The sequence below is a fragment of the Rhamphochromis sp. 'chilingali' genome (genome assembly GCF_963969265.1).
Source record: "Rhamphochromis sp. 'chilingali' genome assembly, chromosome: 19".
NCBI lineage: Eukaryota > Metazoa > Chordata > Actinopteri > Cichliformes > Cichlidae > Rhamphochromis > Rhamphochromis sp. 'chilingali'.
Genome location: NC_137946.1, coordinates 28,456,939 through 28,475,061, shown reverse-complemented (window position 1 = coordinate 28,475,061; position 18,123 = coordinate 28,456,939). Strand labels below are relative to the sequence as shown.

Genomic DNA, 18,123 nt, shown 5'->3' with positions numbered 1-18,123 from the left:
TGGAGTTACTCAGTAGTAGCCAGACAGAGGCATACTCTCCAGGGGGCCAATTTGTAACCCGAACACTGTATTTCTACCATACTTTGCTGAGTTATTGTGTTTGAAAGGACTCTATTTCACCATGACAAGTTTTATAAACCTCTTTTGGAGTACTATAAACTGCTGTGGCCTGTTTTGGTTTCTGAGAAATTACTGAACTTCTTGGATCATATTTCTCATTTGACAGGTACCCGAAACAACACCTGTAGAACACAAATTTATCCAAGCACACACGAATGATTAAAACAGATACCTGTACATGGTCATAAGCCATCGCTTGACGTCTAAGACTGTTTACATTTGCAAGTTATGTGACAGCTGGGAGAGAGAACGGGCAGTTAAATGACTCAGAGCAGCGGTCTAGACGTCCAGCTGTCAAAAAAGGAGACTCAGCTGATGTGGCGCTGATGGGGTATGCGCTCAAAAACCACTCAGTTATTGGGTCACTCCTCCCAGCCCCCCTCCGTTAATGGTTTTTGACTGGATGGTGCTACAGATGTTTCTGATTGTCGAGGTTTTTTACGAGATAAGACACGTTTATATTTAAACGATGCGACTGAATCCAACTAGTAGTTAGTGCAAATTAACGATTGCAGTAATGGATATCCACGAGGCTTTTGAATGCATAAATCTGCCTCTGCTCGCATCATGATGAATGCTTAGAAGCACATTTAGAAGTGGAAAACCACTGAATGAATTGCCCATCACATTAACACGATTTCTGGTATCCAACAGTAGCTGAAAAAGAATGCACATCTACTATAACTGGAGGAGTTCTGGCTCTCACAAAGCAGATTTAAACGATTACGTTTTAACCACCAACATGTTGCGAATGTCACAAGATCATCAGCCTCCGCTAAAACATGAGTCCGCTCTCTTTTGTAATGCTGAAGAGTAACTCAGCGTGAGGCTGAGAGTAACAGTGTGGGAGGAGATGTGTGTTTGAGGCGGGAGGGCAGCCCACGGACGTATAATAGATTTATGTGTGCAGCAGACTTTTTTCCCACCTCATCAGATCAGCTCAAAGTAAGCAGCACTGCTGTTAATCACCGAATGTGAGCTGGTGGAGCCACAGAGGTGTTACCACTGAAGCAATTAGCCGAGCGCTTCACTGCAGGAATCAGTCTGTGTCACTTTTATCGCTGTCTGTGGCGTGAGAGCGGACAGAGCTGCTCACGCTGCGACAGCTTTTAAATGAACAGTTGACTCTACTGACCGAGAGCAGCAGGCTGTGAAGGTGCTTTTATATTTAAACCCTGCATCATCTGTATTCTTTACCAGCTCAGGCTGGGTGGAGATGATTTACTTAAAAGTTGGAGAAACCCGGCGTAAATGTGGAGGAACTTTATACAAGGAAAATGCTTGTATAAAGACAGACTTGTCTTCTTAAAACCTGGCACAAAGTTTAGATTTGAACATCAAGCAGCATCATCCAACCTGCTGATGTATTAAGAAGCATCGTCCACTAAAAGCACTTAACAGAAAGGCTTGCATATGGGGCTATCGAAGACAGGCTCAGATTTTTACAAGGTGATTTTTTGGAGGGGATTGTTTTAATTATTTAGTCTTTTGGTTTAATAAGTGCAGTCGAACTAACATTCACCGAGCTATCTGGACTCTTCAGATTTCAACCCAATACTTTTCCTTGCACAGAAACTGTCTTCAGCAAACCAGCAGCGAATGGGAGCAGGTGATAAGGTTGTTCCATCTAAGCACAAGTGCAAACTTCCCTCATCCCGGCCTCCTCTTCTAATCCTCTAGCAAATCCTGGGTTGTCCTCCAGGGTCCTCTCCCAGTAGGACATGCCCGAAACACCTCACGATGAGGCATCCAGGCATCCGGCGCTATTCCCTCTTGAATGCCCGGCTCCTCACCTCATCTCTAAGGAAGAGTTCAGCCACCCTTCAAACTAAACTCATTTCCCCTGCCCCTGCATTTTTCAGTCATCACCCAGAGCTCATGATGGTAGGTGATGGTAGTGATCTCGTTTTAGGAGCCAGAGAAATACTGTTTGTTTGTTTGTTTTTTTTACTTAAAGTCTATCCAAGTGTAAAGAACTGCATAAAAGCTATAACCATGAATAATTTCAGAGTAAACAAAACTACAAATCTAGACTTTAAACTGGTCTTTGGACGCCTCCTTTCAGACACATTTCAATAAGTACCACTGAAGTGTTATGGATGGTGCTGAGGCTGCACGTACTTGAACAGTAGTGGGCATTTGGAAGTCTTCTTGCTGCTGCAGTTCTAAATGCAGCCTGTGCTTCCCCTGCAGACTCTCGTTATCTCTCTGTAGTCGACTTAGCTCATCTGCCACCTGCTCCCTGGACTTCAGCAGCACCGCCTGAAACAAACAAGCACAAAGAATAAATCCTCTCGTCATGTGTCACTTTTTTTTTTTTTATGGCGCCTCCTGCCATATGAAACCATCAGCCCGTGAACATATGTGAAGAGTGACTCACAGGCCAGTGTCTGCTTTTAGAGCCACCTCCACCTAAATCTCCCTGCAGAGCTAATATTCAGCTAGGTGTAGCTCTATAAATTAATTTATGACGCTACGACTTCTGCACATCAAAGCCACCAGAAGCAAAGGGGATGCCTCTCATCAGTCGAAGACAAGACTGTTTGCAAAGTCTTTCAAGTTACTTTGATGCCTGTGCTGATGCAGCTTGCAGAGGCACATTCATTATTGAGAATGCTTCTGTTTCAGGTGCTTCCTGCTTTTCCTTTTGGACAATAAGCTCGGAGAAGAAATGTACCTTGCTTAGAAATGCACTTCACATATTGACACAGAGATTTTTTGCAAAACCTCTGTACAGGAGCTGATATGTAGATTCGGACAGATGTATTTAAATTTCCTTTATAGAAGACTAAATAACTGCATCTCAACTGCAAATACGGAGGTAGGGACGACAACTGATGTTGCATGTTTATTCAAATTTACTTACAAAAAAAAAAAAAAAAAGCAATATGGGAAAACATCGGGCTGATTTAATGACTTTTCAGGGTTTCCACTTGTGAATATAATGCTCCAATATGTGGATCGGATATGAGTCTGATCCCGACCTAGAAATCATTGACCATGGGCTAACAGAGCAGAGAGCTAACAACAACTAGACATCAGTGTGGAGATATTTTACACCTGCTACACTTTTTCTTTGTATGTTTTTTTTAATTAACTGCAAACTGTGGTCAAAGTGAATCAACGTGAGTGACAGGCTCGGATGAGACAATGCTTTCTCTCACACTCTCATCACGTTCATGTAACACTTGCAGGAAGCTTTTAGGGCGCTGACAGTAACATAACATGCTGTCAGCACCTCGCACAATATTTCACTTTACTTTCTTGTGTCTCTTGTCATCTCCGCTCCACACACGGTGCATTGATAAGGGCAACGAAAGAAGAAACTAACAAGACTGTAATTAACATCCGGATTCAGTTCATTAAAAGATATTATACTAAGAAATACGCACTGATTCAATTTTATCTGCTGACATGGACTCAGTCAGTCTTAATGTTTAAAGCGACACCAGTCTGAGACTCAGCAATTCTTCATAAAATAAAATCAACCATAAATACATCAAATAATGTAAATTTATTGAGTTGGCTTTTATTAGAGAGAATAAAGTGCAGTAATAAATGACAACGGGCCCAGGATCCATCATAATTCACTGGTTATTGTAAGGTGGGAAATGCAGAGAGACAGTGGTAAGGCTTTTTGTCACTGGTTGGCTGTATTGTCAACAATTAATTCTATCTTGAGCACAGTTTGGGTGATCATTTGTGCCAAGGTCTCTAAAATCTGATCGATGCTGTAGGAGGAGCAGCAATTCTTGTGAACTGTGGAGGGTCAGATGGATGCTTTGCCACAGTACAAGCTCATTGCGCTTGTTATGCTTTGCAAGTGCTAATTTCACCGGGATTCTACACACTGCTGTTATTTACAGTCACACCAGCGTCTCAGTGTCCTGCACATCCTCACACACACACGCCGGCACGTGGAGCTGACAGAGAGAGCAGAAAATAAATCATGTCAATCAAGACAACGACAACATGTTTGTTACCTAAGTGTCGTAAAAGGTTCCCAGCAAGCAATACACAGAACCAATGTAACCAGAAAGGAAAAAGCGTAATTGTTTTCAGTCTTGTGAGTTCACTGTGACCACAGTTTGCAGTAAAGTAAAAAAAATGCTGCAAATACACAAATAAAAGCTGCTGGTGCAGCGGATGTGAAATACCACCAAACTGTTGCTGCTTGCGGCAGATTGTCACCTATATCTGATCCAACCTTTTGGATGTCACGTTGGACAAATATCCAGTAAAAGCCTGCTCAATTGTGACCAATTAACACCTTGAATACATAATATTCATGTGCTGACATTTCTTAATCATTCAAGATTAAACTGGTTATTAAATAAGCCATTGGGTAGTTAACTGGTTAGTTTAACTGATAAATGTTGTGCTGTACTTCAAAAACACTAAAACTTTTAATATTTTTGTGTTTTTGACTGTTTTAAATCAAATATTTTGGAGCTTAGCACTGTTTTTGATTGGACAAATATTGGGTCTTCTTAGGATTCAGTGCTGACTTAACACTCTTTAATTTTACTTAGTAATGCAAATAACATTTTCTTCAGCTGTGCACTTTTGCTGCAGACAGGAGCAACTTTTTGACACTGAAGCAAAATATTCTTTAGCCACAAGCTCTGTCACATCAGCAAATATTTGTAGTGTGGGAGGAACAGTGAAGTTACTTCTGTAGAGGCAGAAAAATGCAAATCCAATCATTAGTGCCTCTGAGGTGCAATTCAGTCTGGCAACACGTCGAATAAGTGACCGAGAGTCTGTTATCTGAGCATTTATTTAAATATGTGCAGACTTGCCAGAGCTGATATTAAGATCCAGACACAGCTGGCAGGAACAGGCGATACATAGCTCACAAATGAATATGCTGCTCACCATCTGTTCCTGTGTGTTCCTCTTAGCGTCACTGAAGGCTTGCTGTAGTGTGCTGAGCAGTGTTTCTGATTCCTGGACTCTCTGCATGAGGCCAGATACCTACAACACAAATGCACAAAAAAACAACAACCCATCAATAAGACAAAAGCAAGCAGGCCACAGTTACACAGACATGCAATAGTTCTGCATAGGGCACAAATTACTTGAAATAGTGAGATCATAGGTTCAGGAACTAGTACACTAGTTCGAGCCAGCTGTGGGCAGTGCTGCACTAAATTAACTTCTGGTTTTAGAAGTGACAAAATGCATTCACACACTTTATTTTTCTTTTTTTAAGTTGGTGGTCAATGTGACACGTTCTGCAACAAGAAAATAATGAGGTTCATGTAGGGGCAACACAGAAGCAACATGCCGCTCTCAGGTACGCTGCAGGATGGCTGCACAAATGCAATCAGATCTCAAAGAACATAGAAAAAAAAGTATATTTCTCCAGTACTTTCTGCAAGAGAACTGCCTTCCCTACAAACTGCATTTTTTTAGAAGTAAACCCAATAAAACACCTTCATACTGAAGGCAGACAGTGCATTTTCATGACTCTCTGAAAAGTGCATATGAGTGTGCAGAGAGCATGACTGCACAGTTTGTTGAACTGATTTGCTGGAGGCCTGAGCTGCACCCTGGGGTGTGCAGAGCAGCAGCGTTAGATAAGAAAGAATCTGTTATCACACATCATCTGTGGGCAAGTTAGCAACAACAGTGTGTTCGAGGATATTAACAATGAAGGGCGATCACATCCGCTCCACTCGACACTTAAAAGCTTCCCTTTTCTCATTTGGGCAGAGACAGTTAAGTAATGAAGCAGATTCTGGGAAAGCTTTTCTACATTACCGCTCTCATGTTTTCTTAAAGTGCGAAAATATTTGTCTGAACCAGTGACATCTAGTGATGTGTAAACGTTTTGGACATACTGGATGCTTCATTTCTACAGAGCCTAACTGGTAACACGGGTGGAAAATCTAAGTGTAGAAATTAGTTCAGTCAACGTGTTTGTGAGGCCACAATATGCAGAATATCTGCAGGGCTGTTATTACTCATTAAGCAGGGATGAAAGTTGGAAAACGTGCCGTTCACAGTGACGCTGCAGTTTTAAGTAAACAAAGGAAATGCACTCGATATAACAAGTGTTAAGCCATATCTATCACTTATTTAATTCAAATGTGTGCGAACGCCTCTTTAGATGCATGCAGACATATTTCGATGCAGAGGCTACCCAATCATGTGATCAGTGATGATTCTCAGGCAGAATAGGGAAAAGGATGAGTTGCTGCTTTAACTGGAGGAGTTTAAGTATCTCCCAGGGTGTTCCTCACAAGTGAGGGAGGGATGGAGCAGGTAAGCAGCAGACTGATGGGTGTAGCATTGATGAAGATGTGTTGTGGTGAAGAGAGAGCAGAATAAAGGCGAAGATGTCAGTTGATTCAGTTACACCTGTAGCCACAAGCAATGGATACTGAAGGAATCAGATAGTGGATAAGATTCCTCTTACAGGTGGCTGGGCTCTCGCTTACTGAGAGGGGCAAAAAAAGGCCAGTAACCACTGGGTAATTAATATATAATGCAACAGCACAAGCATAAACGCCGGTTACAATGTCGGCCGCTTATGTTGGTTACATCGTAGGCTCTACAAAGACAACCCAGAGTTTGTTTAATATACAGCACCATGAGGCGACTATTCGCAGAAAAAATTAGTGACTGACCGACTGAGGTGTTCCTCAGGGCTCAATAGAGTCATACCAAAAATTTCCCCTATAATTGTAATGTCTGTTAAATTACCCAAGAAAATTATACAGAGAGCAATAAGTGTTAAGAGATGTAACTGCCAGCTCTGCAAACCACCTGTAAACCACCACCTCAGTGTTGTAAAATCAAAGATGCAGTTGTGGTTCTTCTCGTCATCGCACTCACAGTCAGTATGGGTGCCCTGGATTGAGCAGGTGCACGGTGCTAAACTGTTAAAAACTGTGTTTCACCGTTTCATTGCCGGTTATTTCTCCTCCCGCTGTGGCAAGTCATCTAAACATCAAAGCAGTGCTGAGGCAAAGCTGCACCACCTGCACACAGATGGTGCCCATTTTATCACACAGGATGCCAGCACCTTCACATGTATCAACACATTACTGTTCGGAAGTACTAAACTTCCTTTCCACTGAGCCAATGCACTACACCGAGGAAGACGGCCTTAATAATTACACAGTAACAACATTTTTGGTGGTGACACTAAATAATTTGAATAACTAGCTTCACCAAAGGCCTCCAGTTGCCTTGTTCACAGTAGACCTTTCGTCTTTCTTATAATAATCACCTAAATCAGGGTCACTAGTTTTTAATTACTTCGGCGAGTTCCTGTTTCCAAAAGTTGCTTTCTGAAGATATTATTAACTTATATTAATACGTATTTATTGAGTAGATCCATAATTTTAATTTAATAATTTGCTTTACTTTTTATACATTTTCTTTCTCCCACTATTCTGAGTGGTAGCCTGTAACCTCTGAGTAGAGCCCTTTGCTCTCACATTGCAGGTTTACTCGTGGTTCAAATGGTGATTACCTGATAATACAAAGTGTCTAAAAGTGACTGCTGTTGTGATTTGATCCTACTGAATACTTCCCGAGATGCTCCGGAGGAGATATCGGGGAAAAGCCAAGAGTAGGAGATAAGAAGATAAACTGTTCCAGCCATTGTTAGCTGAGAAAATGGGTCCTTTTACAGTAAGACGGATGGAGAGCTAACACTGTCAAGCGTGTCTGATGTGTTTCATGGAGATGTTGCTAAACTCACACTTCCTGGACAAGCATGTGACTGTACCTGGCTTCAGGCCTTTTTTCGGGTGGACAACGATGTTAATTTGAGCGATGAAGCACACGTCATCTGTGGCTATGGTGAAAGCCTGTGGATAATGAGTGGATCTGACAACTCTCTGCACCACTTACTGGATGTGCAGCAGAGCACACAACGCTCTCTTCTCTTTCCCCTCACCCCTCTAGATGGCTACCCTTCATTGAGCGTGCGTCGTGTCATCTTTGAAGTCTCAAAAAGACAAAAACACAAAACAAACAGCAGCTACGTGTACGCTGAGTGCTGACTGGCTGAAAAGTTGGCTTGAACAGGAAAGAGATTAAAAGTGTTGTTCATCACAAAGAGGAAGAAGTGTGGAAAAACGCTACCAATAAGCTCAGACAGACTGTGCAGTGGGAAGTTTTTGCTAGAAAGAAATTTTTAATCTATTATAACTTAATCTAAAGTTATGTTTTTGGCACTGCCTCCAGCTGACCTCACACAGCCACCGCATGTCGACGTGTGTTTACAAAGCTCGGCACAGCACCAGTGCCATGCTGGGACAACTAAACTGAAGAACTTGCTTGAGCTGTTTTAGATTTTTCTTGAGTATGGCAGCTGGGATAGCCTCCAAGACGATGGCTGGATGGAAATCCAATTAAAGTAACGCGTACGTGAGCGGTTAAGGCATGAATATTTTATTATGTTTATTTGCATATGTGGTAAATGTGGAAACTGGCCAAATCTCTGCTCCGTTGGCTTTGTCTCTGAGAAATAATCCGCCAGACCTCACACCAAATTTAACCAACGAATGAACAAACATAGCTAAAAGCAACTCAAATAAATCCCATTAGACTCCAAACGAATGATTTTTCTACAGTAATTATTCTAATGTCATCAACTCTGACTTGAGTATGACACACTGGAATAAAAAGTGGGGGTTTAAAGTCTTTAAATCCACACGGACATCAGAACCAAGAGAACACGTGGTCCTGACCTTAGCAGCGGTTTCCTCGTTTCCTGCTTTGACTGAATCTTCCAAATTCTGCTTCTCAGTCATCGTCCTCTCCAGCTGATCGTTGGCCTGACGTAGCATCACCTGCAGCTTCTTTACCTGTAGGACAGTAAGAAATGAGAACCCCTCTGATGAACATTACAAGTCAAACCTTAAATATCTGCTTGATGTGATTAAAACGCAATGGCATGAAAAAGAAAAACCCGAACCTGATCTCTCGTCTCAGCCTCCTGTCCTTGGATGGCCTGAAGCTGCTTCTCATAGTTTGAGCACATGTCGCACCTTCGTCCGAGCTTCCTGCCAGCATTTTTCAACTGGCGACAGATAAACAAGAAACCCATGTGATAAAAAACTACTTAATACTCAATAACGATGCTCAGCTCTAGGATGTAACAAATTAAGACTTTGTTATGACTGAAAACATGAAAAAATGAGTCTTGCAGGGAAAGCGCTAAGAGAAGGAGGCTGATCTCCTGATATCCGTCAGGATGATTCAGTCGGAAGCTGTTTTCAGCTACTCCCTTATTCACGAGGGGTCGCTTCACGGCTGGTAGCTTTCATGTATGACTTGGCAGATTTTTACACCACATGGCCTTCAATGCCCAAAGGGATCTGCCAGGGATCTTTCACTCGTTAGGCGGCTGTGTAAACGACTGCACTATTGAGCCACAACAGACTAAGAAACTTAATTAAGACCATTAAAAATATATCAAGCAGGTGACATGGCCACACTACTCATCTGATATTTGCTGTTCTTGTTTTACTACTACATTTAGTCAGCCATGTTCACTGTGTTTAGCGTTTATTATATTTCTGTATCACCATCATTTTACTTTAAGCCACTTTAAGCTTTCCCAACTTTGGGGAAAAATTTGAAGAAAAAGGAGGAAAATGTGTTTTCTGTTCTAAATGCTGGTAAATAAAAATGAGAAACACTCAAAATTGCACTACAACGTGCATATGCTGCTCTAATGTTGAGGTACAAAGAAGAACTAGTCAGGAAGTAAAGATCCTAAAGCGAAGTAAAAACCTTTTGCGCTGTAAAAATGTTACGTCCAGTCATAACCATTAAACCCTTTGAACCACCTTTGACCCCTGCAGTGCTCAGACCATTAAAGCTGTTGTAAAGCCTTGGTTAAGCACCTCTTGCTGTAGCAGGTTCCACTCGCTGTCACTGACGAGCCGGTAGCCGGCAGGCGGTAAGTAAGCGGTGTCTGGGGCGTGAGAGATGCTGGACAGCAGCGACGCCGTCTCCTCCTGCTCCGGGGTCATGGCTTTGATCGCCTTCTCCTGGTCTTTAGTCAGCAGGAAGTGACTTGTCGGCAGCTTGATTGAGCTAATTGAAGCAGTCTCTCCAAAACTACTGTCTGTCACCCCGCTGTCGGCCCCAACCAAGGGCCCAAAGTCCGACTCGTCCAAGTGGCCTGCTGATTTGGCCTTGTGGTTCTGGCCGCCAAGACCCTGCTGGATGGACAGCGAGGAACCGAGGCTGTCTGTGGACTGAACTCGCCGCAAGTTGTCCTTGTAAGGGTCCATGGGGCTGCCCGTCACCACATCAGTGTCTAAGGAGTGCATAGAGCCGTGGGCGCTGTGGTTCACATGGGGCTGGAGGAAAAAGCAGAAAAAGGCATCCTCAGGAAAAAATCTTTCATAGTATCAGATTTATTTAATAAGTGGGATGAAGCTGGGCAGACAATATTTTTTAATTCACCTTTTAAATATATAATTTACAGTAACACGCCAGTGGTTAATGTGTTAGTCTCCCGAGTCTCTCACAGCGTGGGCCTCTCAGTGCCCACATCCGCACCCAAAGACCTTTCCACGTGGTGGCTGCTGGCTAGCAAAAACAACATGATCCCCGCCTGCCTCCACCTCTTTTGATCCACATTTATTTATTCATTTTCATTTGAATAATAACTCAAGTTCAAGGAAATCCCCTGTAAAAATGTTGCCATTTTTAAAGTTCATTGTTACATGTGCCCAAGTCTGCCACATATTCAGCATCTGGTCATTTTCTATCATTGTTATTAACCTGCTTTCCTTCTCTGGTTCGTTCTTAATGAGAGTTGGCATTGGACGATCACTCGCGTGCATATAAAGCTATAATCATTTTTCTTCTGTAGCTTTGCTGCTTATTAATTATTCACTTTTTAAGGGGGTGAGTGTTTGGTTTTACTGGTTTAGTTTCCCAGTGCAAGATGAAGTGAGAAACCTGATGATCAGAGGTGTGATCTTCCTCTTTTGTTTGTTTTTGCCAGCATTTCCTGTTCCAAAATTTGTGTTCGGCTTTACAAGTTAAAAATAAACCAAAAAAAATTAAGTTCCTTGAACAGCAGCAATGTGGCATTTCACATGCTGAGCAGTTTGGGAAGTAAATAAATAATCATGTTGGAAAAACATGAGACTATTGACAACATCGTGATTTTAAAGTCTGATTTTTGAGCGGCCTTACAACACGGACCAGTCAACTGGCACTTTATCCACCGACAGCTCCAACAACATAAAGATGGCTCAGATGCTGATTTTTAATCACGATTCTGTCCTGATTCTGCTGCAAAGTTAATACCATTTTCTTTAAGATCAGCCAGGCTGCAATGTGTAAAACGTTACTAATGCGAAGACAAGTTTCCCGACAATCTGACAGGTCTTTGGAAAACGAGCTCAAGCTGCTCAAACTTTAAACAGTGATCATAAATTTCTGACGTCCAACAGATTCTCTCCAAAAGCAGATCAACTATATATCACAACTCTCGAAAACTGCAAAACGAAATCCAGATTCAAACTTATTCCAGTGTCTGCACAGCTGATGTAGGCCGAAGGCACAAAACCATGACATCGTTACAACAAGACTTACAGCATGTCTCAGTAAACATGTTTTTCAGAAACGGGGATGACTGAAATCGTGCAATCAGATCAAATATTTACACTGAGATTAAACTGAATCATAAATGTATATTTCTCAGAAGATATTGTTGCCATTTCTCCCCAATTTAGGAACGATAGAGACACAACACATAACCTGGTACTTGAATGTGAAGATGGCTCAAAGCGAATATATTACAGACTGATCCAATTACAGACTGCTCAGTGGGGACGTATCAGATTACTCTCTGCTCTTACCTCCTCGACGCTGAGGCCGAGGAATAAGTCCTCCAAAGGCTCGGTGTTGTCTCCTCCGTTGTCCTCCTGCAGGTCCTTCACTTGACTCAGGCGCTCCTTTTCGTCATCCTCCTTGGATGGAGAGACAAAATGTTTGGTCACGTTTTGTTTTACATCGATTAAATTCCCACTCAGTGGACACTTAAATAGATACTCCTTTAAAATCTTAGATTCTACCTTAATAAATAAAATAATACTGAGTTTTACTGACATCATCATCACATTTTATTGTTATAAGGATATATTTGTTTCCTTAGCACAGTCCTAAATCCTATAGTGTGCTACACATGACCACCACAGCCCGGTACGCAGCTAGTCTTTTATGTGGTGCCAAAAGCAGCTCAGTTTTACCAAAGTGTGGACTCCACTACCTCTTTTTCAACAACACGGTGCCCGTGATGGCGCACAACCACTTCTGCTTTCGTGCGTCATGGTGGACAGAATCTGAGACGCGATGGTGAATTTGTTCCTACGGCAACTCGCAACAGTGTTGGCTCAGCAGCTTTGTGGCGTCGTGCCCGCGTAACGTTTTTGTCACCAAAGCCATTTTTCTAGTTGAAACACATGCAACTGGTTCTAGATCTATCTGGACTATTCCTGCTTTAGTGACAAAAGGCACAGAGTGAGGTGAGACATTTAACAGACGCTTGATTTTAAACGTGGAAGCTGCAAGTCGGAGCCAGCTCCTGACCAAGAGCATCCTCAAAACCTTACATCAGCATCCACCCAAACTGCCCAAAACTATTAAAGATGGACTGTTATGATCACTCCCAGTTCCATGTTTTAATTACTGGAGTAGCTTTGCATGATGTAGTACTGGTATTTGGTGCAGACGCTCAGTTTATCTTCTCTCTGAAACAAACTGCCTGAAACTGAGTGTTTAGAGCAATCTGAGCCTCATTATTTGAAATGTTGGCCATGCTTAACATCAGCATGCAGATTTATAAATGTATATATTTAACAGAAAATAAGGAAACGCATAAAAGACCTCCTTTAAAAGGTTGTGATTTGGGCTTTTTTTAGTCCTCTGAGCTACAGTTTGTGAACACTCTTGTTCTTGGCAACTTTTTCTGGCCTGTTTGGCCTTTCCCCACTTCCACAGGAGATAAACCCAATAATTCTATTAACTCTAACCACTGCAAAGACGATTATGCTTCCCAAGTGGAAAGCCAAGCCTCTTTAAACTATCTGCAGAGACACTGTTGTTAGGTTATGTTATGTACCTGGTCTTTCTTCTTCATCTCCTCCACCTGGCGGAGCTGTTCTGATGACAGCACGCTCTCGATCCTCTGCATGTCCCTCATAAGGAGGCGGTGAGACTCCAGGAATTGGTCGTTAGCTCGCTGCCATGTGTGCTTCAGCTGGTTGTGCTGCTGCCGCTCCAACTCCAGCTTGTGACAGACTGAGGTCATAAACAGCAGAGAGAAAGGCGAAAGACAAAGTTGGAGCTGCAGACTAAACATGAACACACACACACACACACGTCCTCCATGGAGTCTGCAGCTATACAAAAGTCATATACAAAACATTTAAAACCCTTTTACTGGCATTTTAAATCAAATTTAAGACCAAATTTGCAATGGAAATGCAAACTGGCATCAGTTCAAAATGAACACAATGGTAAAAGGAGCTTGTGAACGTTTATTAATGTGAAAAGCAAACAAAGGAACACCTTTAAGCTACAACACAGTTTGCTCTGCAAGCGTTTCCAAGCACCAGCTTTAACCAGAGCGTAATCATAACTCTCAAGCAACAACAACAACGAGCAGCCTGGCTAGAAAACCTTTCTGCTTCATCATGTTCAGGGTTTCCATCGTTGTACTGCAAGCACTAAATCAGGGTTGTCTAGCAGTCCAGGGGCCAGAACCGGCCTATAAGAGGATCAGAGTTGGCCTTCCAGCTGGATGGCCTTGCTAAGTGTGAAAGTTGCAGTGAAGTTATGAATAAGATCAATTATTGGAGTCATCCAAAAACTCCGCATGGGAAGGTTTTCCACTTTTCCACTCCATCTCTCAGTTGTAATGTGCACATACTTAGAGCAGAGTCACTGAATGTGGAAAAGCTGAAATATATTACTGCGGTTTATTTTTCTAGGGACATCTCAGGCTATTTATCATTTTTTTATAAAGTGGATGACTCATAAACATTTTTGAATATTGTTCTTTACGGTAAAAGGAGGAAAAATTAAGAGTGTTTTTGTCACCTCTGTCATCAACATGACTGTTCGCTGAATATGAGCACTGGGGAAGTTTGTATTTTTTTGACTTTTTAACAACTCATATTCACTTGCCACTTCATTAGGTACACCTGTTCAACTGTTTGTTAATGAAAATATCTAATCAGCCAATCACACTGTAGTAATTAAATGCATGTAGGCATGCGGACATGGTCAAGATGATCAGCTGAAGTTGAAGCTGAGCATCAGAATAAGGAAGGAAGCTGGCTTAAGTGACTCTGAACCAGATGGGCTGCTCTGAGTACTTGAGAAACTGCTGATCTGCTGGGATTTTTCCCACACAACCATCTTTAGGTTGAAAGAAAATTGTGCAGAAAACAGAGAATATCCAGTGAGTGGTAGTCCTCGGGGCAAAAATATGGGAAAAAACAAAAAACAGATTGCTTCAAGTTGGTAGGAAGGCAACAGTAACTCAAATAACCACTTGTTACAACCAAGGTATGCAGAAATGCATCTCTGAATGCACAATAAATCTGGAGCCTTGAAGCAGATGATCTACAGCAGCAGAAGATGCCACTGCGTGCCTCTCTGAGGAACCTGGGGTTAAAATTTACATGCCTCACCTAAATTGGACCCAGAAGATGGGAGAATGTTGGCTGGTCTGTTGAGATTCGATTTCTGCTGCGACATTTTGATGTTTGGGTCAGGATTTGTAGGAAACAACATGAGGCATGGATGCATCCTGCCTTGTATTAACAGTTGAGGTTGTTAGTGGTGTAATGGTGTGGGGGATATTTTCTGAGCATCGTTTAAACACCATTGCTGACCATGTTTATCCCTTTTTGACCATACTGTACCCCTTACACGTGGTAATGCAGTGAACTTAAAGTAAGTAATTCGCTGTACTCAAATGAGCTTCACAGTCACCAGCTCTCAATCCAACAGAGCATCTTTGGGATGTGGTGGAATGAGAAATCTACCATCCATCCATCCATCCATCCATGGATGGATGGATGGATGGATGGATGGATGTGCAGGAGCTTTGTGATGCTATCATGTCGATATGGACTGAAATCTTTCAGGAGTGTTCCAAACACTGTGTTGCTCTCTCCCACCAAGAATTAAGGCAGTTCTGAAGACAAAAGGGCGTCCAACCCAGAAATAACAAGACGTTCCTAATGAAGTGTCCAGTGAGTGTAGGTTATTAGGCTACAGCTACTGTTTTACATATATAAAAACACATTGACAGAGACAGTCGAACTATTATTTTAACCAGGTAAAGTTCATGAATTTCTTTAATGTTACCTTTAAGTTGTCCAGCTGATATGTCCAGACTCGCACGCTCACTAATTACAGCAGACTAAATCATTCAGCGCTGTTTTTGAGAGAGGTTAATCGTGATTCGGTGCTTTGCTGCTGGAGTTTAGCTCGTTTCCAGAAAAGCACGTTTGTCTTAACGATGCAGTCGCAACTAAAGCGGCACTGCATGCAGAAAAACAGGCATGAAAAAAAAAAAAAAAAAAAACACATTTCCAAAGTTAATCTAAAATAATCAACTATTTTTGAAAGCCTTTTATTAGTAAAGTGTTTTCGGAACATTTTAATGACTGAGGGCCACCCTGCCTTTAGCAATACAAGGACCTTTGAGATAAGCTGTTGTGTGACTGCTGGCATGATATGACTTCCCAAAGCATCTAATTTTTTTAATTCATCAAGCAATTTCCACAAGAAATTACCGTCATGAAGCTCCTTCCGTAGTTTCTCCGCATCCTCCTGCAAGACGGACTTCTGCGTGTTCAGCACAGCGACATACATCTCCAGGTCCGTACGACACGACTTCTCAGCCTCCAGAACGTGATTGAGCTCCTTGACCTGTGAAAGACAACGAGAAAAATAATTTATACGATTGAGAGCACATAAAAAAATCCTGGAATATAAACAGGAGCTGAGAGTCTAATGGTTACAACAATTTTAGCTGAACACCAGAAATCAACTAAAAAGTCCATTTTGTCAAAACAAATTCAAATCTACTAACTGAAGCTACTGTTGTCAGCGGACATATCCAGCAGATATGGAGCTCAATTTCTTCAACTGGGTGAGAAACGTGTTGGTTTTTCAGCATTCTCACCCCCCTTTCAAACACTTTCGAAAGCTATAGGGATTTTTCTTTTTTCTTTATTTGTCCTGAATCAGTAACTTCTGTTCCCTGAATTTCTGTGACAGATGTGAGAAGAGTAAAGCTAGGATGAGCCACAGAGACACAACAGCTGCATCAACGGGAGATAACACAGGCTCAAATAAACTGGAATTACATCGTCTGACCATAAGAAGCTGAAATACTCCATAGACTCAGTGGAAACTGCAGAGCCAGTGATAAGTAAGAGTACAGCAGTCATACAGCAACCACAGCCAACCCTGTGTATGAAAATTTCAACTGGCAGTTGTTGGGGGTTTTTTTTCCACACCTTTGACTGCTGAGTACTTATTACAGGTGCTGTACAATTTCATTTCTCTTTTTGCTACTGTATACTAAATAAAAATCTCACTTTTTATGTGAGTGCAAATTAGGGACCCTCCAAGGTAAAAACGAAAGAAAACACCAATCAAAATCAATTAGTCTGAAAACACTGAGAAAAGACGAGGTCAAACACTGCCCACATAAAAATGAGCCATTAAGACAATTAATCAAAAGCGTCACTAATCAAACAGTGTTTTAAATGTCGCTGAAATTTGTGATGCCATGTATACGATAGCACACACGCACACAGTCCATGACTGTTTTTTAGATAAAAATAATAATAGTTTGGCCTAGGGTAGTCAACATTAGCAGTGCTAGCAGCAGCAGTAGCCGTCCTTCCTTGTATATTAGCGTCCACACATCTGTGCTTTACAGATGGTGCAGGTTATGCATCCCTCCGGTCGAGCAGTTACAGCTGACATACACCCACTCAGGACCTACATCACTTTACTGCAGCACCGCCCTGATTTGCACAGCTGTCTTTCACGCCTCAGGTTTAAAGTATGAATGATTCTTTTAACCACAGAGTATTTCTATTGCTGACTAGTGAGAACAAAAACGCTCAATCGATTAATCAACTGGCCAATATTGAAAACAGTGAAGAACACTCTCAATACTGAATACTGAAGATAAACTGGTTTAAAAAGCAAGCTGTGCTTATTGACATAATGAGCCATTTCAAATTAAATTCACTTACAGAGTGCTTAATAAGTTGTCCAGCTAAGCACATGCAGAGTTTACTTAAAGCAACAATTATCCGTTATCTTACCAAACCAAAGTCTGTGCTTTCCCCCCCCCCCCCAAAAGTTATTTAGAAATTATTTCACAGCTTAAAAATAAACAGTTATTAATGTCTTTATTACAATTTTTGTGATTCTCCCCTTTATGGGGGACTGAAACCTATTTAAATAAAAGCAAAAAACAAAAACAAAACGCAAAAGCATCAATTTCTTGCTGACTAACCTTCGAGGCCTCCAACTCCTTCACCTTCTCCTCGGCTGTGGCCAGTTTGGCCTTCAGGGCTGCGATCTCGTGCTCCATAGGCATCACTACGGAACGCAGCTTCTCTGCATCCTCCTGGGCCTTCAAAATAATTTGCATAAGATAATTATAAATGTGCACACATGGAAACATCTGGAAACATTATTTCCTTTAAACAGCAGATCATTAGTTAGATCTGTACATGTAGATGATAAAAGAAGAACCAGAGATGGAGTGTTGAGAGGCTGGATGATTATTTTTTTTAGTTTTTGTTGTTATTTTGATACATTTTTGTTCAATTTGGTAAATCATGAACCTGTTTCCTAAGACTGTACAAATCCACAGTAGTTTCACAGACACTTAACACACACACAAATACACAAAACAATATAGAAAAAATACCCAATCAACAGGAAATACAAAGTACAACACCTAAATTC

General features: G+C 41.7%; 1 protein-coding gene across 1 annotated transcript in view; it reads right to left on the bottom strand.

Annotated features, from left to right (window-relative positions):
• rabep1 (rabaptin, RAB GTPase binding effector protein 1) overlaps nt 1-18,123 on the bottom strand; it is a 42,255-nt gene that overhangs the window by 11,387 nt on the left and 12,745 nt on the right. The window contains exons 5-13 of the mRNA XM_080866252.1: nt 17,666-17,785; nt 15,921-16,056; nt 13,232-13,410; nt 11,970-12,080; nt 9,993-10,454; nt 9,059-9,163; nt 8,832-8,948; nt 4,999-5,097; nt 2,242-2,382 (exon numbers count right to left, since the gene is read on the bottom strand). Coding sequence (XP_080722378.1) covers nt 2,242-2,382; nt 4,999-5,097; nt 8,832-8,948; nt 9,059-9,163; nt 9,993-10,454; nt 11,970-12,080; nt 13,232-13,410; nt 15,921-16,056; nt 17,666-17,785 — 1,470 coding nt within the window. The remainder of the gene's footprint in view (nt 1-2,241; nt 2,383-4,998; nt 5,098-8,831; nt 8,949-9,058; nt 9,164-9,992; nt 10,455-11,969; nt 12,081-13,231; nt 13,411-15,920; nt 16,057-17,665; nt 17,786-18,123) is intronic.